This window comes from Rhodamnia argentea, chromosome 5 (assembly GCF_020921035.1).
Source record: "Rhodamnia argentea isolate NSW1041297 chromosome 5, ASM2092103v1, whole genome shotgun sequence".
NCBI lineage: Eukaryota > Viridiplantae > Streptophyta > Magnoliopsida > Myrtales > Myrtaceae > Rhodamnia > Rhodamnia argentea.
The window spans coordinates 14,683,584-14,707,853 of NC_063154.1; the positions used below are offsets into that span (position 1 = coordinate 14,683,584).

At 40.8% G+C, this 24,270-nt stretch overlaps 2 protein-coding genes across 2 annotated transcripts; both read right to left on the bottom strand.

Moving 5' to 3' along the window:
- Positions 1-1,785: 1,785 nt before the first annotated feature.
- On the bottom strand, positions 1,786-17,073 carry LOC115733773. The gene is made up of 5 exons (XM_048278503.1): positions 16,341-17,073; positions 14,887-15,678; positions 14,062-14,778; positions 12,462-12,884; positions 1,786-1,794 (listed from the first exon to the last, which is right to left on the bottom strand). The coding sequence occupies exons 1-5, from the start codon at positions 17,001-17,003 to the stop codon at positions 1,786-1,788; spliced, it is 2,604 nt and encodes an 867-aa protein (XP_048134460.1). The 5' UTR covers positions 17,004-17,073.
- A 1,861-nt stretch (positions 17,074-18,934) lies between these two features.
- LOC115733322 (probable disease resistance protein At4g27220) lies at positions 18,935-23,688 on the bottom strand. Its single transcript, XM_048279635.1, has 5 exons — positions 23,060-23,688; positions 21,597-22,759; positions 20,832-21,478; positions 19,109-19,638; positions 18,935-18,950 (listed from the first exon to the last, which is right to left on the bottom strand). The coding sequence occupies exons 1-5, from the start codon at positions 23,686-23,688 to the stop codon at positions 18,935-18,937; spliced, it is 2,985 nt and encodes a 994-aa protein (XP_048135592.1).
- Between the last annotated feature and the right edge of the window lie 582 nt (positions 23,689-24,270).

Below are 24,270 nucleotides of genomic sequence, written 5' to 3' on the forward strand. Positions count from 1 at the left end.
AACTCTCTATGACAGTTATGTATGATGTTGCATACAAGAGTTATTGAATTTGAAAGAACAAAAAACTTCCTAATCTTGTTTTTGGTTTGTGTGACGCCCAGGAAATTCGAATCTTTATAATTTGGCGAATTCAATAAGAAGGAAGAAAATTGAATTTTAATCGGTGCAAATTTTGGATCGCAAGGACGAAAGTGACGAATTTGGACGAGTCCCGAAATGTCATTCGATTTCGATTGGATCTCGAAATCTCGGTCTCCGCGACTTAGGATTTCTAATCCTCACGCCTAGACCTTTTCCGGACCGAACCTAGCCCGTGAAAATCCAAATTTCATTCCCAGTCGGTTGAGCCAAAAATTCGATTAGTCCTGATTTGTCAAATTACAAAACCGCCCTTGGATATTATGCATATGAGACGAAATTGTTTAAATTGGAAGTGGCCCGTGGGCCCCACCTTCGATCAAATCTTCAGCCACCCTAGTTGTCACAACTCCTCTAGTCCCACATTGCCTAGGAGGAGGTCTTGGGAAGCCTTTATAAGGCTTGGGTGCCCTTAGACTTGCAAGACGCGTTTCCCGGGCGTTGTATGGGCGACGCTCGGAGAAACAAAACAGTGAGGATTGTGTGTCCAAAGTGGACAATATCTTGCAAAGTGGCGCGGCGGAAGCGCGTGGGGCCCGGGCCGTTACGGTTGGTATCAGAGCCGACCTTCGACCGCGTGTGGGGCCACAGTGAGCGCTCACTGGTGCTAGAGGGCACAGCGGGGACTCTATGCCTTTGAGGGGGGGAGTTTGTCACAACTCCTCTAGTCCCACATTGCCTAGGAGGAGGTCTTGGGAAGCCCTTATAAGGCTTGGGTGCCCTTAGACTTGCAAGACGCGTTTTCCGGGTGTTGTATGGGCGACGCTCGGAGAAACAAAACCGTGAGGACTGTGTGTCCAAAGTGGACAATATCTTGCAAAGTGGCGCAGCGGAATCGCGTGGGGCCCAGGCCGTTACACTAGTCAACTCAATCAACACTCTCTCTCTCTCTCTCTCTCTCTCTCTCTCTCTCTCTCTCTCGTATGCCCCCTTTTTCCCCTATACTCACGCGAAGCTTCCCTCCCCCCTGCACACCGAATAGCACTCCTCCTCCTTCAGTTGTTTTTGTGCGACCACAGCTTGAGCCCACCACCGTCCGACCACCACCTCAGCCCCACACCGTCCCACCTCCTTCCGACCGCCGTTCGCCGCCGCGAAACCCCCCAAACCAGCCCCGGCGGACTCCTGCTCTGTTTTAGCTTCGGTGGACGTTTTGGGCTGCTCGGCCGCCTTACGCTGCGCAGGACCGCCTCTAACCGCCAAGACGTCGTCCAGTACCCTCACCACAACCCTCTGGACCCCATCCCGCAACTCGTTCCCCTTCCGGACCGTCGTGAACAGCCCCCGACACTGTCGTCCCCTGTTTCTGCGTTGCCCGGCCATCGCGGCTATTCCGGCCTCCTCCGCCCGGATCCACCGGTCACCAGCCAACGCGAGCGACGACCCTCGGTCCCTTGACATCCCACGAGGTCGCCGAAAGCCGATTGCCGCTCGTAGAGCTCGATTTGAGCCCCAACCAGCCTCCCCTGCTTTAACCCGAACCTCCCCTATTCTGTGCCGATTCCGTACCGCCGCTGTTCGGTCGCCTCCAGCCGTCCGTCGGCGCCGTTGCCGCCACCCACAGCTCCCCCGGAGACCCCCGACCGTGGCCCAACCTTTTCCCCCGGTCTTGCACAGCCCGAAACCCTAAAAAACAGCCCTCGACGCTCACTTGTTCTACTCGTGTTCCTCTACCCGAGCACTGTTCATCACCGGCCAGCCACTGTTCCAGCCATCGGAGACCGCTAGCCGCTAACCGGGTCCCGTGCCGCTGTCCCGGAGTGTCGCCAAGTCTTCGGACCGCCTTTGACCAAGTTGGAAGCCCGGAGTTCAAGTTGGATCGTGGGTCGCCAATAATCGCCGCGGGCCGCCCCGAGTTCGTGCCGCCGTCGCTCGAGTTGAGACCACCCGAGCTAGTTTTATTGTGAGTTAGCCCCTAACTCTTAGTTAGGCGGTTAATTACGTTCGGATTAGTTTAATTAGCTAATTAGGGTGTTTAGATAGATTAATTACGGTCGGGCTAGATAGAAATATGGTTTAGGCTAAATGATCATAATTAGTTAAGATTAGTCAATTAGCTAGGTTTTTCGTGGCTAATTGGTTAGTGGAATTGATTGATGTGATTGATTGCGTTGATTGATCACGAGCGAGCGATAGATCGTAGACGAGTGCGCAAATGAAAATCGAAATTGGAATTAATAATCGACTAGCTGCAATTGACTAATTGACTTATGAATTGTTGGTCGTGAATGCTAGTTTGACTGTTGATTGCCGTGGGGGTCCGATTAGAGGTTAATTGTCCGAAATTGCTTAGTTTGTCGGTCGATTTAAATTGCGCATTCATGTGACCACGTATGAGATAAAATTGCATGTTTTTGCACGAAAATGGCCTTGGGCCAAGTATTTGAACATGCGAGTATGAACATTCGACCTAAATCCAAGAAATGAACGGGCTGATTGTCAAAGTGCCCGAGTGGTCACATAATGAGATAATTCCAACGATCATTGTCTTCCGGTCGATCGGTCCTTATAATCATTGTCTTCTGGTTGCTGGATGCGCGTCGGTCATTGTCTTCTGGCTGTACGTTTGACGGTCGTAGCTTGTGATGGGCCGAAGCCTTTTAAGGATTCTCGTTAGCTCCATGCCATGTCGACAATCATAGTCTTCTGGTTGGTCGAGCGGAGTCACATGGACTATCGGAAGTCGTCGCCGCAAGTAAGAGACGATGCCTGGTCCTCCGGAAGAGCACCAACCGACTAGTGTGCTGGCACCAATCGACTAGGGTGCGGGACCTACGGGTCAGATCCGATAATAAATGGACTATGTGTGGTGTCCCGTGTATGCAAGTGCTGTGATGCTTTGCAGTGGGCTGAATTGATTTGGTTGATTGACTGTTAAGTCGAGTCCGCATTGCATTATGTGTGGCCTAGAGGGTAAGCTTGCATGTGATTGAAATATCTGTTTCGTATTGTTGTGACTGTTTATTAAGGTGTTCGAGCGAATCAACGTCCTAACCGAGCTTAGGCGTTGGCTCACCGAGATTAATTTCGCACCCCGTCGTGGTTAACAATTTTCAAGCGGTGATGGAGGCCGTTGACGTTGAACCTAGAGGTTTGTGGTACGATTTTTGGGAGTAGACGAGGGATTAACCTTATCCGACTTTGTGTCTTTTTGAGGTCCTAGTGAGCCGCCCCGAAGAGTAGGGTTCTATATATTTACCGTAGCTCAAGAGGGTTAAGATTCGTCTGCTCCGGTTTTTGGAATGAAATTATTTTTGTGAATTGACTGTGTTAATTTTCCTACTATTCTATCCTGCTGTTGTTGTTGTTGTCTGGGAGAATTGCACATTCCGCATGCGCCGTAATTTCATAGGTCGATAGCTTACCCGGGACGCTATCATTCATGACCTGAGGCGAGTAAGTTAGGGATGTCACGAGATCGAGAGTAGGGGCGTAACAGTTTGTTTCGCCCGAATTTCTCTGCAATAAAATATCTTTCATCGAAATTTGTTTTTCGGCTTTTAAATGTGATAAAGGGTCTTGTGGCGATCTTGGACAGGAGAAATCTAGATAATCCAAAAATCAACACAAAAAATATGCAAAGATTCAAATAAAATTATACAAACATGGTCCCAACTAGAGTTTGACTTGATGAAGAGGTTCGATAAGCACAATTCAAAAGAATTCGATACACATGAATTTGGGAGAACCTATACAATCTATAAGATCAAACCGGAGTATGATTCAATGGAATTACTTAACAAGCACAACTCCTCCCAAAAATAGCGAATCAAACGCACCCAAAACTATGCCAGAGTTTGACTCAACGATAGAGTTTGAATACGCCTCGATGATACATCAGAGTTCGACTTGACGGTGCAAAATCTAAGATAAAGATCAATGTCGGATTTTGACTCGACGACGAGAATCTGAAAGCTACAACTAAGGAAAGTAAAGTGCATTGCGATAAGTAAAAATAAATTTTATTGATTTGTTCGCAGGGAGGGTGGGTGGGGGGTGGTGGGGGTGTTTCTACAACGCTTGGTGGTACTTATATTGATTGAGCAGTTACCTGCTCTTCGACTAATGTAGCTTTTGGCATGCCGATAACTTCCATGTTCACCATATCCCATGAATCTATTTGACCAAGCCCTTATGTAACTGCCGACTTCCTTTGTATCGGTTCGTTCCTTTTCTTTTACTGGTCGGATAAATCGTGCCCAAATTCTTCCTTTTGAGCCGAGTCTCTGGGGAATTGTTCCAACGCCCAAGTAACTGCCATGCCTTAGGATTACTTGTATAGGTTCAATCCTCTTCTTCCTTTGTTCATGGGGGCTATACTCACGTTCTTCGTATCTTCAGAAAGTTGTTTTATCACTCAGATAATTATCAATAACTGTTCTTCCACCATGTATTCCAAGGCAAATATCCACCTTTTCTAGCGCACTCTTGGAAAATATTCAGATGCTTGGCGGGATCATTCCTTGTTGGCACCAATTTTATAGTTATTTCGTCCATCTTTAATAAATCTTGGTACGTGTCATTATCCTTCCCTGGTATTAATAGTCCATTTGATGTTTACTCACTGACAATACTTATAGGAATCCTCACGTGTCCTGCACATGACTTCTTCATGTCTTGATGTTATCAGGACACTTGCTCTTCATGTGTCTAGCACATGTATCAATCCTTCATGCGCGTAGCATGTGGATCGATGGCAGATTATTTTGAGTGTGAGTACTTTTACGAGATTTTATTCTACAATCTCCTATTATTAAGCAACACGTATCAATAAGAAGTTGTAAAATAACCACTCAGTTGTTATGTTTCGTCGTCGATTCATCATTATTGCCTTCGAGTTCCAACTTTTGGTCATTGATAATTGACGTTTTGTGTCAATAACTTTGTCAGAGAGTTGTCGATTGTTCAGACCAAACTGTTTATTGACTCGGCTTGTCACTTATCTCTAATAACCAAAAGTTGACCATTTTTTAGTGTCCACTATGACCTGTATGATGAACACAAGACTGCTATTTGATGTTTGCAATCTGCAATGGAGAGATCCCAGTAATGAGCAGCGACTTGTATGGAATCCATATATGGAGCATCCTAATGTGGTGTTCACAGTCACATTAGTCTCACCGAAGGAAAAAGCATCGAGAAACACAAGATTGTCCCGTCTATCACTGCAAAAACTGTGCTTAGTCTCAAAAAAAAACTAAAGCAGAGATTCACAATGGAAATTCTGAACTTCTTCAGCACTAAAAATGTACTTGTGATGCTTTCTCTGCTGTTAGAAGAGTAAAATTATTTTGTGCAAGGGTTCTTGAAGATGATGAAATTAAACACGATAATGCTCAAACACACAGAGGTCTCCTTCCTTAGAGAAGCTTCCTTCACAAAGCTACTACAGCAACGGCGAGCATCTGGGGACAATTGGTTGGAAGAAGAGAAGTGGGTGAAATCAATTAGATATATAGGTGCGCTCAAACTTTTGTAGAGACCCTGCATTGTTCTCTTTCTTCGGTTTATAGTTTGTCGAATAAATACACATGTAACCGGAATTTCACCGGTCTCCAGAAAACGTCAGAATGCATCACCATTCAATTGCTTGCAGCTTTCGACCCAAAAAAAAAAAAAAAAATTACATGCAGCAGAAAGGCTTGCTTTCTTTGATCTGATTATCTAAACAGAACATAGTTTAAGCAGACATTTTTCTGATGGCATACCAAAGTTTACGCCTAAGTCTCGACGTTCCTTCTGAAAATGGAGACTTTGAATTCAATATCATCATTTCTAACAAGCTCGAACACACAGACATCTCCTTCCTTTAGAGAAGTTCCTTTCTGAAACGCGCCCCAACCGGCAGAGAGCTTTCCCGAGCCATGTTGTGGGTAGTACAGGAGCTTCACTGGCCATGATCCGTCCAAATGCTTAAGAGTTGCGGTTTGCATGCTTCCATTGATGCGTCCCTTAAAAAAAGCACCTCGGATATTCTGCTTAGTTCATTTTTTTATCAACAAATGAACTATGAATAAGAACATAAAAGGTATGATGACTAACACAAGAAATGTCAATATGATGACACCTTACGAGAACCATTATCTCAGGTTCTTCTCTTACCACATTATGCCCCAATAGATTATGTGACCGGATAACTACTTTGAAGGAAGGATACTGCGGCTTGTACTTGTTGGCTGCTTTGAGAGCGGACGATGCCTGAGATCGTTTAGAAGTAGAGGTACGAGAAGCCAGCATGGCGGAGCTCACCTTGCGTTTGGAATTTTCCATCCTACCTGAATGAGCCAGGCAGAGAGCATAAGAAAAAATGACACAAAGCCTATGCATTACTGATAGGCTAAGGTTCACACACTTCCTAAATCTTGTGGCAAAATCTTGGCTCCTTGATCAGTTCGGAGGCCTTTCAATTTGGAACCTGATCCAAGATTACAGTGACCATCAGCATCTTCCATCTTAGGCGGGACAAATTCGACAGTGCCGGGGTTCAATTTCTTGCTGTCAGTGCACGCTAGCGAATAATCTATTTCCGTTGCGCTTTTGTCGAAAATGAGCACGTGAAAATCCAAGTCCCCTACGTATTTGAAGACTAAAAAGTGGCCCTCACGGATAGAGTAATGCTCCGCAAATTCCTTCCATCCCTTTGATAACCAAACCATTTCATCCCATTTTTCCAACTCCACTCTCCAACTTCCACCATTCGGAACCCTCAAACGCACCGTTTCGGCAAGATTCTGGCCATACTTTCTCACAAACATCTTCGGAATACCCTAGTTTCATAACATATAAAGTCATCATAAGTACGTAAACAAGCGGTGCCAGATTATATTTTATCACGAACTGACTCGAAAGAAAAGGCTAGTGCGTACAAGGCTTCGACCTTCCAAGCCTCGGTACGTCCAAAAGAATTCTTAAAGAAAAGAACTTACAAGCCTTCTAGTGTGAAGTGTGTGAGAGAGTATGATCTTGAAGAAATGAGGTGTCTCCGGTGCAAAACTTCGCCGGCGCTGTTCATCGTCTCTCCGGAGACGGGAAGTCATCCCTCGAGCACAAGTTGTGCAATAGGTTGTAACGTCTGAATCTAACCTAGTTCTGTGGCTTTACATGAGCCAACTTAATTGAATGTAGGATTTAATTGGAGAAGACATCCATTTCTGGTATGACAGCTACGTTTCGGGAAGCTGTTCACCTTCTCTAATGACGTTAAGGAGGGAGAAGAGCTAGCTTGTCTCATCACTGCGATGAAGAAAAGTCAATAAAAAACTGAATGCTTTCGGAAGCACATTAAGAAGAACACATTGGGAATCAAACGCATTAAAAAAGGGACGATTTGGTAGTTGGCAGAAATTACATTAAGAATGATGCCAAAGAAGCTAAGATTTGTATGTCGAATTAGAAATACAAAAACCGATCTTATTCCGATGTAAAACTAAAAAGAGCAAAAAAGAAAAACGTTATGACAGTCAAAACGAGTATTTGCATGAAAGTTATGACACCCATACTGTTCTTGGGGCCTAAGGAGGTTTAGCTTTGGATGCCGAACTAAAGCAGGGAATTGTTTTTCTTGGTGGATCTCGGCAGGCTATCCTGTGAGGCCAAAAAAGGGATAATCCCCTCAAACTCGACTGGTATTCATCATGTTTAAGGTAGTCAACCTATCATATCCTCTGCGGACTAAATTTTACTGCTGGAAGAGTCTTATTACTAGTAATTCCTACAACCAAGAATTGGAAATTACAAATTGTATACCTGCTATCAACCGAAGAACTTTAGCCTTTGAAAATTCCTTATCCGTGAGTCCGCAGCAATCATACTCAATTTTTTTTCCCAGCTAATATTTAGGTAACAATCATGATTATTTTGTTCAATTTCACTCTTCGTTAGGTAAGTTGAAAAGGTGGAAGACTGTCCTCTTATGGAACTTCCTCACTTAACGTCAATGCTGGCTTTTAAAATTCGATCACTAGAGAGCATCATTGTTTTAGGAAAAAAAAAGTGATGGAAAATCCTACGAGAATACAGATGAATTGACAAAGGTTGTAAATGGTCATCAATTGATTTTGGACAAGAAAGTAAACGACGAGAAATTTAAAGGGAGGCAATTGGGACCAGCCATGTAAATGCAGGAAAAAGATAAAAAGCGGGAAAATAAAGACAGCCATTAAAAAAAAAAGAAAAAAACATTGAGTTCTATACTTAATTAAAGGGATTCTACAAATGAATATGCTTGTGATATTTATAGCTATCTATAAACTGTTCAAGCTTATATTGTTGTGTCTCTGCCTTCTTACGATGGGTTTGGCCCATCGAGAATATCAGGTCTAGCTTATGACGAATTAGTAAAACTAATTACTCGAGATCATGCTTTTAGTTATATTAGTACAACAATGCTCTGAATCTTCCATCAGATTCTAATATTTAGTAGAGTAATTTAGATAGGGAATTACACAAGTTGCCTTATTTGTCAATGATTTTTTCAAATCTAACTTGAAATCATTAGATTTTCTCTTTCCTTAACAAATGAAGGAAGTCGTAAGATTTTGAATCGTATTGGCCTTGCAAGCTGCCTAAAGCGGCAAATCCAAGGTTCATCTCAATCGATGAACTCTGGTACTCAACTCCAGCTGAAAAATTGAGGCTTTTAACACAAGATCGTCTCCATGCTCGCGGCAGGCAGAGCAGAGCACCACATGCTCGTTCGGATATCTCCTCGTCTTCACTTCACTGGTCGCAAGTTGTTCGGATATCTCCTCGTCTTCACTTCATTCTGCCCAATGCATATTTTCAAACAGCCAGTACGAATTTCAGTGATTGCTTCGGAGACTGTACAGAGGTTGTAGGACTACCAGAGGAAGCTGGTGACTAGAGCAGAGCATGAAATTATCATCTTAAAGAGATGGGATCAAATCAGTATAAAGAATCACTCCATCACCGAACTTTCCCAGATAACAGAGTTGGTGCAGGACATTCTTTCTTTCCTTTTCTAACCACCTCAAGGGCGAAGGAAATTACTTGAAGTATTATACTAAAATCTCTGTTACTGACCAACTCTGCATACTGGCGTGAGATAAGGATTGCTTATGACCTTTTGTTTTATCGAACCCATGTTGCGGATGAGTTCGATTTATACATCGTCGAACAAAGACGCAAATATGCAAAGAGATTTGAAATTAGGCACACATGTACCCGAAATATGCAATGTGCCCTGTGTAATGTTCGCTGCTCGCCAGAGAGCATCAGGAAATGCATCACCATTCAATTAGTTGCAGCAGAAAGGTTTGCTTTCTTTGATCTGATTAACTAAACAAAACGTAGCAAACCATAACTTTTTTTTTTTTTTGTAGGCATACCAAAGTTTACGCCTAATTCTTGACATTCCTTCTGAAAAGGGAGACTCTGAGGTCATGACCCGTCCGAACATTTAAGAGTTGCGGCTTGCATGCTTCCATTGATGCACCCCTCAAGAAAACAGCCTGGGATAGTCTGCGGAGTTGATTTTCAATCAGCAAATGATCTACGAGTAAGTACACCAAAGGTATGATAACTAAGATTCACAGACCTTCCGAATCTTGTCACTGAAGATTTGCTCCTTCATCAGTTTGGACAGTCTGTTAGTTGATCGAAATTGCATCAAGAATAACGTCGGAGGTACGGAGACTGAAATCGATAGAATTAATTCACAAAGTGATGTGCAAAGTAGCTAATGAACTTTTTCTCAACAAAATGGTGGGTTCTGGGCCGGCTATGCCGTCAGGCCAAACACCCCCCCTAGTCGTTATAGACAGTTAGGGCAAAAGAAAAGATTATTCACTCAAACTCAACAGGTCCAATCCATCATGTTTAAGCTAGTCAATCTTTATTTCCTTTGTCGAGTCCAGATTAGTATTTAACTTAAATTCCTGTAACTAAGAATTGAAAGTTAAACATTGGGTACCTGCTGCAAACTAAACATCTTTAGCCTTTAAAAATTCCTTAGTCGTGAGCCCTGCATTTTTAAGGCGATTGAATATAAGTTTGTACAGCTAATATTTAGGTAAAATGATTATTTTGTCCTTGATTATTTCCGTAAATGATCATTCTGTTTATGGATCTTCCACCGTCATTGTCAATGCTGGCCTTTAATTTTCATCCTCGATTATTTCCGTAAATGATCAATAGAGTTTGATCATCTAAATCTACTTGTGTATCGGTCACTAGAGACCAACACCTATTAGAAAATTGAAGCCTGCGATGTCAGCATATCTCGTTGAGTTGTCATTGAGAAGGACTTGACTACATCTGATTCAAATCGTTTATGATTTAATTGCACTTTTTCAAATTTTAGAGCTTGATTGCACATTAAGCTATCGGTAAGAATTTTTTTTACGCAATTTCCTAAAATAAAAAAGAAAAGAAAAGAAGAGAGTGGATATCGAACGATAAGAGAGTTCAAGGAAAAAGAAACCAAATGAGATGCTCAGGTGGGCTCTGAGTAGTTATGCTGACGTGGCAAATGATAGAGGATTTGCTTATTTGGCACATTAATGGTTATCAATTAGAAATCGGTTATCATTTTAAAAGTCATTTATGCCTAATTTCATTAAATTATTAGCTAATGCGAACTACCATTTTTCGAGAAGGTCTATTGTCAATGAGAAAGAGGGAAATTGGAAATAGAATCACTTACCTCTAACTGTGCCTCGGTAACTTCCAGATCTCTACACCACTTGTAACATCTGCCCATCCCTTCATCAGTGACTAGACAAGTTTAAAAAGATTCAAAAAAGAAAAAAAAATAGAAATGGTGCTTCAGATGTCGGGCAATTTGAAAGCAAGGGCAAGCGACCATAATAATAATAATAACATTGAGAATATCATTAATTGGATCTCACCAATTTTATGTGCATTTTTTTTTTATGCTGATAACTTTTGTATGGCTGTATTGAGATCACCATCCCAGTTCTCATCCCATGTGTATCTGAGCAGTCTCGCAACTCGTAGTTGTGGCGTGCTTAGCGTACCATTGGAAAAGGTCTTCATTTTGGGGCACTCTTCCACTATAATACATAACAAGGATGGAAACCTCAAGATGCAACTTGTGGTGGAGGAGAAGCATTCCAGTTTTTGCAGATCTTGGAGTGTCAACGATACTAGCATCCCAAAAGAAATCACTTTTCCTTCTCCGTTTTCATCATTTGCAACTACTTCTCTCATTCTTTCACATCCTGTTATAGTCATGTCCGTAAGATGCACCAAATTTGCGACCGCTGAAAAGGTCACTAGATGTACCAATCCGGAAGAACTCTTCACCACTAACTTCGTCAAATTCCGAAAGGATGTCACAACTGGAAATAATGTTGTCAAACCGGGACAGTCGTAAACCTCAAATTTGTTGATGCTTTGAAGCACTTTTGTGATTAAACAGTCTTCTTTCCATACTCTCTTTAGGTTGTGTAGCTTGTTCAACTTAAGTTCTTTTAAGTTTTCAAGCACCGGATGTTTTTCCTCATCCACAAGTCCTCCATCGGGGAATATATCTTCAAAGGAACTACAAAAAACCTCAAGGCTTTTTAAATTGGGAAATATCTGGAGGAGGAAGTTGGAAGGAAAACCCGCCCTTTCATCATGAAAGCATGCCAATGTTAGCGCTTCTCGCTTGTCAATGTCATAAAAAAAAATTTCGTTCTGTATCCTCTGAATATCTTTATCGACTAATAAATGTCTCTCTAAGGTGGGAATGTCCTGCAAATTGTAAATATAATGAGAGCAAGTAAGTTCAACAATGTTCGACAAAATAAATCATTGCACCGTAAGGCATATTAAGTCGGTTTATTCCCATGGAACGTGGCCTTTTCCGTACAATTCATTAATCTCTAGAGCCTGCATAAAAGTATCAAGCTTCTAAAGTCGTCATACATATACAAACTGTAACCAAATGCTCGTATAATTAGATAGAAAGGGAAACAACATCCAAATCCATTTCACCCAGAAAACATCAATAGAAAGATAGTCATCCTGCCGTTATTTGAAAAGAAATTGCTAAATGTGTGTGCCCGCTTTGCAATTTAGTCCGTAGGAAATTCAGATCTAATCCATATAAAAACCTTTGAGGTCAGTACGGTTAGTTCAAGAACCATCCCGACCAAATTCATCCTTTATTAGGAATGTCTTATCTTGTCAACAAGGATTTGCGGTTCCTTTGAATTTCGGGTGATCGAGATGCGCTGATAGTGCCACTAAAACATTTTAGGTGCCCACGAATGAAAAGTGTGTATGAGAGCACATAAGACATGGTGGGTGAATTAAAGAATAAAGAAGAAACAGAGGAAGAGCAGTTTTAATAATACCTTCTGAGCCGGAAAGGACAACATATTCATTTTTTCGCAATGGGTCACTCGCAATTCCTTCAAGAATGGCCAGTTCAAAGTGAGCAAGTTAGGGCGGAAGCTCTTGAGTTGTGGCATATCATGTAACACCGGAGAAGTCAATACTGGGAAAAGAAATTGAGCAGCAATAGAGTGTGGACTATCATCTCCACTCGCACTCCGGACTATTTCCTCGAGCCCACAAGACTCCACTCGAAGTTCCTCAAGTTGGGTCAGACTTGTAGCCACCCAATGTGGAAACAAAATTTCAAGGTTCTTACAGTTCTGAGCCTTCACTTTCTGCAAGTATTTTAAAGTGAAAGTTCCTTGAGGGCCCCAGGTCCATATTTTGCTTAATTTGTCCATGTGGGAGAGAACTATTTCCTCAAGCTGAGGAAATTGTACCTGCCATATTGAAGAAAAAAAAATGACGCAGTGAATATGATTACACCGACTTATGATCTCAAAGACGAAATTAACAAACTACCCTAGCTCTCACAAACCATGAGAATTCTACAGCTTGTTAGTTACACATAGAGGGAGGGTCGTAGATGCTTTCTATTTACAAATAACAGAAAAAACAATAATTAGGCAAAAGAATCTGTAAGAAAAAAGGCCCCAAAAAAGGGAAAAAGTGTAGTGACTCGATCAGCTGGTACGTGTTAATTGCCTTTTGAAGCAATGATGCATATCACAACAAACTCCGTAAAGAAATTAGCTTGTTCATTAATTCAATGAAAACAAATTTGAAAATTGCTTTCAGTTCTGCAAGACGGCAACCTCTCTTAATTTCTATCGAATGAATTTTGCAATTCTTTGAAATTTAGAAATGTATCTGGTTTCAATTTATAGTCAATGGTACATGGAACATTGACTTTTAATTGGCTTACCCGAAATTTATTACTGGCAATGCTTTCTCCGTCCAAATTTTTGACAGTTCCTATAACAACTTCTTGGATTCTCCAATTCACCGATCACACATAAATGCACTGTTTAACTTCAATGTGCGCGCATATACAAATATATATATCCCCTATTTTCAATAATGCAACAAAGTATATGGTAAGAATTCTTGGATTTATTTCCTTCAAGTTGAAGATGCAATTCATTTTCAGTTTACCTTCTTGGAGAAAACTAATTCTTCATTTGTGATTCATTGATTTATAATTGGTAACCAATTACTGAAGTCGGTATACAATTATGAAGTTTTAGTTGGTGCTGACACTTTCTTGTTTTTTTTTTTTTTTTTTGTGTGGGGGGGTGGAAGGAGGAGGGAGGAAGTTGGTGTCGATACTTAACTACAATATCTTAAAGCCTGCAATACGTAACCAACTTCTTATCCTTAACTTCGCCATGTGACGAGGATTTTGGAGTTTTATTTGGGTGTGTGGAGGCAAAGCTAAAACGAAAACAAAGTGGATGTTGCATTTGCACTGGAACTGAAATTGTTTGTTTCATGTGACGAGTGCAACGCGCGCCATTCTATTTCCAAATTCCAGTTTCTGGTTCCATCCATACTTCGATTTGACAAGATAATTAACCAAAACACCAAAAGCATTGGGTTAAGACAGAGAACGCTAACCTGTGGAGTGAAGAGGGAAGGGGTATCCTGATCAACCTGCATCCAAGAATGCCAAGTCAAACTTCTCAGCTTGGGGCAGTGGGCAATAGTTAGCACTTCCAGGTTGGGACATTCCAGCGTATGATTCTTTCCCGAGAGGAAACTAGTCAAATTGGGCAAGCATTCCAGCTTCATCATATTGAGCATCGGGAATGTGATCTTCTCCACCACGCTTACCTGCCCTTCTTCCTCGGCGATCACTTCTTCCATTTCACCACACTCCTTTATTTCAATCTTGCATAGATTTGCAAGGCATCGAGCCATCGATGGAGTGAAAGCATATCTCAAGTTGCTGCAATTATAAAGGGTCAGAGAAAATAGAGAACTGAAGCGCAACGTTCCTTGAAGATCTTTGTTCCATAGTTGCCTCAACTTCGGTAGATTGACCAAGCCCAAATCTTGTAGCTGAGGCAGCACCCGAGTGATTTCCACAGGCTTAAGCCCTTCAAGATCGAATATTTCTTCCAAAGACTCGCAATCGCACACATGCAACCTTGTCATTTTCTCTAAAACAAGCATCAATTTGGATGGAATAGCATTAACAAATGATGGACAATTATTCACCGCCAGTCTTTCTAATTGCCAGGATGACTTGATGGGATTAAGTTCGCTATGCCATTTTCCAATCAGCTCAGGGAACTCAGACAGCCACATAAACTTTACTCTAGTAATCGTAGCCTGTTAGAAAATGCATCAATAAAGGTAAACTTGTAGTTAGCAAAAAGTAATTACTCTATAGGTTATTAAGATTATCCAATTGCACAAAATTTGATAATTGATGCATACCATTTCGTCAAACATATTTTGGATGGTGGTGTTGAGGTTTTCCTTCCAAAACCACACTTCATGTTGAGGTTTTGGATCTGCTTGTGTTTCTACTTGTATTCTCTCCAGCTTTGGCGCAACTATTGGTCCCTTAGAGAAGGACTGCATGTTGGGACATCCACTAACTATGACATCTTCCAAGAGAGGGAACACCAAAGTAAGTTCACTTGAGCTAAAACAACTCAACCTTGTCAACCCATCAAGTTGTACATGCTTCAACTGATTGAAAGTCGCTGCATACCCCTCCTTACCCCCATCGTCACTAATAACTTCTTTCAACATTTTACAATTTCTTATCCTCAACTCTGTGAGTTCTGCCAAGTTTTTAGCCATGGTCGGTGTGAACATACTTGATAGACCATCACAATGTGACACATCTAGAGTCTTTAGGTGTTGAAAGTATTTTGAAAAGTGTGATATTGCATGTAACGATAACCCATCACAATATGACACATTTAGGATCTTCAGATGTTGAAAGTATCTTGATGAGGGTAATAGCTCATGACTCGGGCCTTCTATGGCTTCCACAATTCTGCTCAGCTTCTCTAGATGAGATTCACATAGAACGAGCTTTTCCAAGTTGGTTAACCTTTGAATAAAAAGACACATGGATATTGCATATTCCTCCGAGAGATGACGAAGCTCAAGAACCCTAAGTGTGCAGAAGAATTCTTCACCATGAAAATCCCCATGCCATATCTCCATCCGTCTAGATAAATCCAATCTTAGCTCTTGTAGATTTGGGAATGCACCCTGAGAATATAGTCAAATCAGAGTTTGAAGTCAGCTTAGTTAAATGAGTAATCATGTGTTATGGTATAAGTCCTGCACATCACGAACAATGTCTACATTTTTAAATATGTTGAGTCCTGAAAGAAAATGTGCCCTCATGCAATACACTATCGTTGATTTTTTATATTTGACTTGTATCCGTATTTGAACCTAATTAGATCTGTACATTCCCATTTCTATAAGAAACATCCGTTGTGAAAATAACGTCTCGATCAATTATAATCACAATTACAATAAATTCAGATATCAATGCAAACGAAAATGTCACATCTTTCCCTTTTTAGCACAACATCAGTCATCTTAATAGGGCACAAATTATAAAACACTCTTGCGCCTGGTAAGATCAAACCGCATGCCACGTGTTTCAATCTTTATGGTACTTAAGAGACTAAACTATCGGAATTAGCCAAAACCATTTTTTAAGGGGGATAACGGCTATGCATTTTGTCAATACTTGAAGAACATATGATGTTTCCATGTTATACTATTCCTGTAGATTCAAAGAGAGTCATATAGTTTACATCTCCGTATGTGGAATTACTTGTATGATTTGCTTGGTTGTGACCATAATCTTCACTTCAAATATTCACAATTGAAGCAAAACAAATAATCGTAAGTCGTACCTTTTCCAACAAGAAGAGAGGCTGTTTCTGTAGTGGCATCTCGTTCTCAATTTGGGAAGCAAGTATCTCCACTTTGTTACAGCCATACACCTCCAAAGTCTTCAATGCTGGCCAACCTAAAGCATGTGTTCCCATGCAGATGCACTTCAACTCTGTCAGATGCTCGAGCTTGAGGGAGGTTAACTTTGGGAAGATAACCCCAAGAACTAGTCCTTCCATCCCGATGAGTTCTGTAATGCCACATGCATTGATCTCCAACTCCTCAAGTTGGATAAGATCTGTCGCTACTAAGGCTGGAAATAGAGAGGTGAGGCTCTTGCAATTGGAAATAGTAACAGAATGGAGACACTGGAATTTGACTTGATGGTGGAGTTCCTTATCCCATACACACTTCAACCGTGGTAATTCATGTAACACCAGCTCTTTTAATTGGGAACGAGCACCAGGATTCCCATCTAGAGGATTCAGTGACTGAAGTTTAAAAACAACTTCAAGCGAATCACAATAAGATACATTCAAGCTTTCCAGGCTCCAAAGCCGTCCAACAATGCAAGAAGGAACAATGTTCACTAGCTTATTGCATGCGAACACATCAAGTGACTTTATACTGTGGAAAGAATCCGTAGCAGCTCGATTGTCCCATATCGTTTCAATATTATCCATGCCGTAGATCTCTAATGTCTCCAAGCGAGGAAATGCAACCTGTGGTATTCACTCACAAGATTGGTGATTCAGTTAAATTACAAATTCATGAGCTTGCAAGATGCTAATATATATGAGTTGCCAAGGGGAGAGGGCGAATTATTAAGTTGCATTAAAGGAAAGAAAAAAAGAGAAAAAAAAATTAAGCACATGGAGAAGTCAAACTACATGTAATAAAACAAACGCTATTAATGTGAGTCAAGCATATATTTTTTACAGTGGGCAAGATGGTAATTTGGATATGCCCATATTTTGTATTGGACACACACCACACGAAAACGAAAAGAGCGGCTTTTCTGTATATGTTTTGACATATAAATGCAGTAAGAAATATTTGAAAACAAAAAGGACGATATTCCTCAACCTTGGCATATACTTGAATCAAATTATCGAAGATAGTCATAAATCTCTCATCATAGGTGGTTAAAAATATCTAAGAAAATCGACGTATTAATCCAATTTTACAGCCTATTTGGCTGAATAACAATGTTATTTGTGAACGTTAATTCAGAGTGAACCCACTTGTTCATGCTTGCAGTGCCAAGCCAGCCGTACATGCAAAATCGCTGAGACATTTACATTCTTTGTCAAAATCGGAAAGCCGTTCATCTAGCGTGATTTATCAGTTATTTAGATTAACAACTATACTTAATTTAAAATATTTTATTTTGGATGTTGCTAACTGATAACGGACGCAGATCATTAATTAACTGATTATTCTTTCTCTCATTACTAGGTAATTAGCAGCATCCTCATGCATTGTGCGGGTGTGAATTTTTTGTTTTCTGAAATATAGGTATTTGTATTTTAGTATAAATGATTAGAATCGTATGAATCTCCCTCTTTTTTTTTAAATAAATTAAAAAGAGGTTAAATTCTTAGTTACTATTATGTAAAACGTAGAGACTCGATAATAGTATAAAATCCTTATTGTCGTAGTTATATTTCAAAGGGACATTGTATCCACAACTGATAATATTATGCTAATGTTGAGTATGGGGCCCAAAAATAGTTTTCCTTGCAAGAAGGATGATCAACATCTTGCAATTGAAAGTCTACAGTGATATTCATTAAGGACTTTTTGGGGAGCACTTTATAACAATATAATTATATAAGTCTTTCAATGCCATTCTCATTCGATGACGACCCGACAACAGTATAACGTTCAGAAATTGGCCATACTGTTTGTCACAACAATAGTTGGTCAGAAAATTTTGAATGTTTGGTCAAAGTGCATAACTTATAAAGAAATGAAATTTATAACCTGGGTGATTAAAAATTGTAGTTTAAGTTACAAAATCCATTACTATTTAGTTACAATGACTGAATTCAACCCCGTAATTTGAGAATTAACAACTGAACTCCTTGAAGATTAGGTATCCAACTTTTATATCTGTAGTGATTTTCTTTAAATTATCTCAATTCAACTTAGAAGGCAATTTGGATTGTAACTTTACTTTGACTTATCCAGAATGCAATCAATTTTAACCAAACTTGACTTCGTAAGTAATTTAGTAAGTTTTTGCTCTTGTTATGCTTTGCCTGCTGTATAACTATTTATTTGCTTAGCGTAATTAGTAATTACGTGGGCCTGGCAATGATTTGTACGCCTATATCTTTCTTCGTAATTTTTTTTCAATAGTTCGTGTGATTGATCCAACTCTTGCTTTCTTGGGATTGGCGTGAATTGAAACTTGCTAATTGTTTGTAGTGGCATATGGGAACTTGCAATGCTCAGCATGCAAACTTCCGCAATACAATTAGCACATACAAGTGATGCCAAGTATTTTACTCCAACAGTTCTTGTCATATTTAATATTTTGACCTAACTAGAATTACGTACCTCATGATTGAAGAGGGCAGTGGCGCGTGATTTAACGTGATCCCGATTCCTAGCTTCTCGTGAACCTGCCATCAATTTTTTATATGATGGAAAGAATGTCATTATTTGTATTTCAAAAGATGCCAAGAAGATCTTGATTGATGAAAATAACAAATCAATCTTACACTTTTTGCGAGAGAAGCACGTCAAACTTTCCAAAAAAATTAATTCCAAATCAGTCAACGTTGGGAATTCTAGAATTCCTGATGTTTCCGTTTCCAACCCTTCTTCCTCCATAATGATCGCCTCCATCTTCTTGCAACCGTGCACGCTTAGTTCTCTCAATTGTGCTAGAGATTTTACCATTGATGCCAAAAACAGAAACCTGAGGCTGCCACAGCCAACCACCTTTAGCTTTGTTAAACGATGGAATCCCACTATTCCACAAGGATTCTTGCTCCAAATGAGCCTCAAGCTCGGCAAGACCCGTAACTCCAAGGTGGTTAGCTCGGAGGGAGTCTCAACATTTCCACTTGCGCTTGGTCCGTCAAGGTCAAAAACTTCTTGCACCGAAACGCAATTTTCGATAGTTAAAGTGTGCAGCTTATGTGAATTTACCAGCGACCTGAAGTTGAAAACCTTCGAGAGAGATTTGCACCCCAACAGCTCAAGAGATTGAAGATTGCTCAGTTCCACTGCAGATTCTTCGCTCCATATAGTTTCCAGATTGGGAAGTCCAGACATAGTCAAGGTCTGCAAGGATGGGATTGAAACCTGGCGGACAAACCCATCAACGATAACATTAGGAAAGACAAGCTGGATTTTATACGTGCAATTAGCAGGTTATTCATGACTTTCGCATTTACAAAAATATTTGATAAACAAAAGCTACTTTACGATCCTGAAAGACAACCACTCGGTTTTACTTTTTATTTACAGTATAAGAAGGGATGTTGTTACAGTTAGATTTTGTTTGCGATTTACTAATGACAACGGAAATTAATGAACCATAAAGCAAAAAGTAGTTTCAAGGTAAATTACTTCTTAAAAGTTGCACTAGTCCTGCTAGGAACTAATTTACTGTCTGACAGGGGAAGATTACTACCAAGAAGTAGATTAGCGGTTTCAAAGAGTAATTTAATGCTTCACAAGGAAAAATAACTATCATAATAGTCTAAGTACTCAAGTATCTTCCTCCTGTCACCCCTGGACCCTCCCAACTAATTTATGCATGAAATATCATATTTTTATCCAACGATGTCCAATAAGATATTGTATCTTATCCAATGACCCGACGATGTTCTCATTACTTATTATATATGGTCATATCTTCTCACGATGGGAATAATCAGTATTTCTTTATGGCTATGTATTTCCTCCTATCATTAGTATTAACTTTTCGGGGCATGGATCGTCTCCCACGATCCTTACAACAACATGTAAAGTTAATAACAATAGTAACAATGCCTTTACTCAACTTTGCTATATTCATTTAGCAACTTTTACTAATTTAATCTGCCGGAAAAAGAGTAATTTGAATTTTTAAAAAAAATCTCAGGTTGGCGTGCTTATCTTTCATATAATAACAAAGTTTTAGCTAACTGAATCTAGTGGAATCCATTTAACAAATCTATGAAATTGCTTTATCATTGAATACTTTATTGCCAAAATTCCTTTCAGTTTTGCTTCATGAACCCTATTAACATAAGTATACTTGCAGGATGTAAGTAAAAAGTAACTCATGACCCATCCCAAACTAAGTTTATGTGGAATTCACACAATCAGTTGGATTTCTACAAAATGAAGAGAAACAGAAGATTGGTTTATCTAATGGACAACGAAGGCACCAATGGATAAGGTAAATTGGAACCGAATGAACTGAAAATAACAATATGAATATGCATTATGATCTATGTTACATCTAATTGGCAATTAATAAATACTATTTTCTTTTGATAGAAAGTTACCTGTTGCCCGTTGAAAAATACGGCTTGAGTGGCAGCTTGGTTTTCTGATGAACTACTCGAAGGAGCACTCCCGGTGGATAAAAAGTTTTTTATACCCGGCAAGTCACGCAACTCCAATGCACGCAAATTACGCAACTCAACTTTGCCACCTTCATCAGCTTCTCCAATCTCCCGCATCAAGTCGCACTCGATAACTCCGATCTTTTCAAGCTGTGGAAGTTCTCTCAGTAATGAACAAGGAAACAAAACTTCCATTTTGAAACAACGCTTGACTCGTACTTTTTTCAATGTACGGAAGGACGTGGACGAGATATGGCTGTGGCATATCTTCTCCATGTTGATCAGATCTTCGAGAACTAATGACTCCAACCTCTTAAAAGCAGTGGAGGAAGGCCATTGGAGGATGTAATGGATGGAGGGACCATTCTCGACATGTAGATGCTTCAATTTTGGAAAACCTTCTAGGGATAACTCGCAAATACTTTTAGGTTTGTTCAATCCATCCAAATACAGATCATCAGTTTTGTCCAAGATAGTTCGTACACATCCTTTGTGGAGAATATCATTCGCTGGATTCAACTTGAGCTTCAATGCCGTTGATGTTTTGTATTCGCTTGACGAGTGCCATGTACCGCCTATCCTGGATTCTGTATTTGGTTAATTTTTGTAGGTTTAAATCCTCGGGCAGGACATTCGGATCGGGAATTGATACGTGTAGAGAGTAGAGATTCTTCATGTTATTCAACTCAATAAGGCAGGCATTACTTGGTGGAGTTTGCTCCATGGCATTCCATTGATGAAAGCTATTCTCCAAATATAACTCCTCCAATTTGATCAAGCTTCCTAGCACACCTGGTTCGATTACCTGAAGCCTCGAGCAATGGTTCAAGTCTAATAGCCTCAGCTCTACCAATTGCCCGATTTCTTTCGGCAATCGATGAATTTTGGAGTTCGCAAAGCTGAGAATTTGTAGCCCTTTTAGGTTGCCAAGACTGGCTACATCTTCTATCGAACGACCATCCGGACATAAGGTGTGTAAGTTCTCCAAGAGTTGAAACGACAATGGCGAATGAATGAGATGTATCCCCGTGAGATTTAGGACCGCGAGTTTCCTCATAGAATTGAAATATGAATCCGGAACATCAAGAGGTTTATTGTTCATGAACAACAAAAACATCTGCATTTCGGGGCAATCTATTTCTTCAGGAAGCTCCTCCATGTCAACGTAGGGAAAGCATGTTGCCCTACAACTTTTGAGCTTGTCCTTCGACCACTCTGTTATCAACCTATCTTTCTCTTTCAACACAAGAAAAGGGTTATCTCTGGAAGCAACCGAGGCGACAAACTCACGAACCAAGTCATGTATTTTGAAACCATGAACATCTCCATCCTCTAACAAGAGGGAGGAGTCTTGAAGAGTACGGATGGATGATGCCAAACTTTCTCTAGCTTCTTCCATGCTCTTGTCTTCTCGAAATAACCCCAAACCCACGCCATACCTCACCAAGTTTTCAAGAGATGGCTTAGAGACGCCACACACAACACAGAGCCGTAATAGTGACTTCACATCCTCGCCTTTTAAATGGTCATAACTCAATTGCAACATCTTATTTACTTTCTCACCAATTCCCTCGTTTTTAGACAGCTTGAGTTGTTTTAAAACATTCTTCCATCCGGATAAATTAGCGTGTTTAAGAAGTTTGGCCATTTGGACAATTAGGAAAGGCAAACCTGCACATTTATGGAGTGCTTTCTCCACCAAGGGTTTGAACTCTTCGTCGCAAACTTTGTCTCCAACATAACTCTGAAACAATCTTCTTGCCTCTTCCTCCTGCAGCTCCCCAAGAAGTAAGGGGTCGTCGCAGCCCATTTCCGCTTGCAAGACATCTCGATCTCTCGACGTCAACAGCAACTTGCATCCTATGACTCTGTTATCATGACCGCAAGGAATGCCGACTGATTTCAAGTCCAGCGGCTCCCACAAGTTGTCCAGTATTATGAGCACCTTCTTCTTCTTCTTCTTCCTCTCCTCATCATTTTCTTCTTTCGTCCTCTCCCCATCTTCCAACCTCTCGCGCAGAAGCTTCGCTCGCAAAAGCTTCGCTCGCAAGCTGACATTCTCTTCCTTCTTTATGTCACTAAGGCCCAACCCGTGCGCGATCTCTCCTTGAATCCTCTTGATGTCTGGATTTTCCGACACGTCGGCCTTAGCGACCAGATGGAACGACCTCTCTTCCCTTATTTTTCTTTCAACCTCTTCCAAAAGGGTGGACTTGCCGATCCCGCCCATCCCATAAACCCCAACCACGCTGTTGCGGTTATCAGCAAGAGCGGCCATGATTTTACGTTTGATCGAAGCTCTGGATTCGAAGACGCCATCGTCCTTGGCAGAAGGAGCGGAGACTGCAGTGACATTCCCCGGAGCAGGATCAATGGAGGAGATGTCCCTGAATTCACTGCATTCTCGAGCGAGTCGCTGAAGGAGCTCGATCTTATCCTTGGCCTTTCTGCTGAACTGATAGCGACAATTGGGGTCGGGAAGAGTCCCGTAGCAGCAACTCTTACTCGCTTTTTCGAACTCTTCCAACAGCTCTCTCGCCTCGTTCAAGGCCTTCTCTGCACTCTCGTGCCAATCGGTGACTAGACTGTAGACCGTCCGAATATTGTTTCTGGCCACTTCGACGGCATTGTGGATCCTCTCAGCCTCGTACGTCAGCTTCCCGACTTCCTTCCAAAGATCCTGGGCGTAGCTCTTGGAGGAGATCACGTATCCGAATTGGCGCTTGACAGGAACAACTACCCACTTCAAGACATCCCATGCAAAAGATGCAACAGGAATGGCAGGATCGATCGACATTTTGCTTTGATTTTTTCTTATCGAGAAAGAAAGAGCGATAAAACGGGGAGACAGTGAAGAAGAATAAGAAGGATGGTTTGGCCGAGGAGAAGAAAGAGCGAAACAGAGCAAGAATGATTGAGAGAAGGAGAGGGGAATAAGATTTGAGCGCAGAAATGGATGACGAATCAACGGGTGAGCTTCAGTTCTGGAGATCCAACGATTTAAAATAAAAGAAAGACCGCAGTGGGTCCCATCTGTCAAGCCACCAACGTGGACTTGCAAACCATATGTTAAACGTTGCCGTGAGTGCTGTAATTTTCAAATCACAGCTGAAGGGCCAAACTGTTTTAGGAACATTCATTCAAGAATCTCGGAAATTCGACATGGCATGGCACTTGTTATTTCAAAATCTTATGGCGCTCAAATGGTCTTTGAAAAAGTTATATACTAATTATGATTCTCGAGTGAGTATCATACATAAATCATGACACTTAGTGATTCAAAAAAGATTATAATACTTAAGTGATCGCCGTATAAAAATTATGATATTTGTATCTCCCATTTGATTATTTCTCTGCTTGACCGATCACAATATCTAAG

What these genes read in the sequence shown, in the direction of transcription:
- LOC115733773 (XM_048278503.1), bottom strand. Translation starts at nt 17,003, where the DNA reads ATGGATAATATTGAAACGATATGGGACAATCGAGCTGCTACGGATTCT. An exon ending in AAAATATGTTTGACGAAATG is followed by an intron (nt 14,779 to 14,886) that starts GTATGCATCAAT and finishes ATTTTCTAACAG; the next exon opens with GCTACGATTACTAGAGTAAA. An exon ending in CTTCCCTCTTCACTCCACAG is followed by an intron (nt 12,885 to 14,061) that starts GTTAGCGTTCTC and finishes TCAATATGGCAG; the next exon opens with GTACAATTTCCTCAGCTTGA.
- LOC115733322 (XM_048279635.1), bottom strand. Translation starts at nt 23,688, where the DNA reads ATGTCGATCGATCCTGCCATTCCTGTTGCATCTTTTGCATGGGATGTC. An exon ending in AGAAAAATAAGGGAAGAGAG is followed by an intron (nt 22,760 to 23,059) that starts GTCGTTCCATCT and finishes TCATGATAACAG; the next exon opens with AGTCATAGGATGCAAGTTGC. An exon ending in CATGGAGCAAACTCCACCAA is followed by an intron (nt 21,479 to 21,596) that starts GTAATGCCTGCC and finishes AACCAAATACAG; the next exon opens with AATCCAGGATAGGCGGTACA.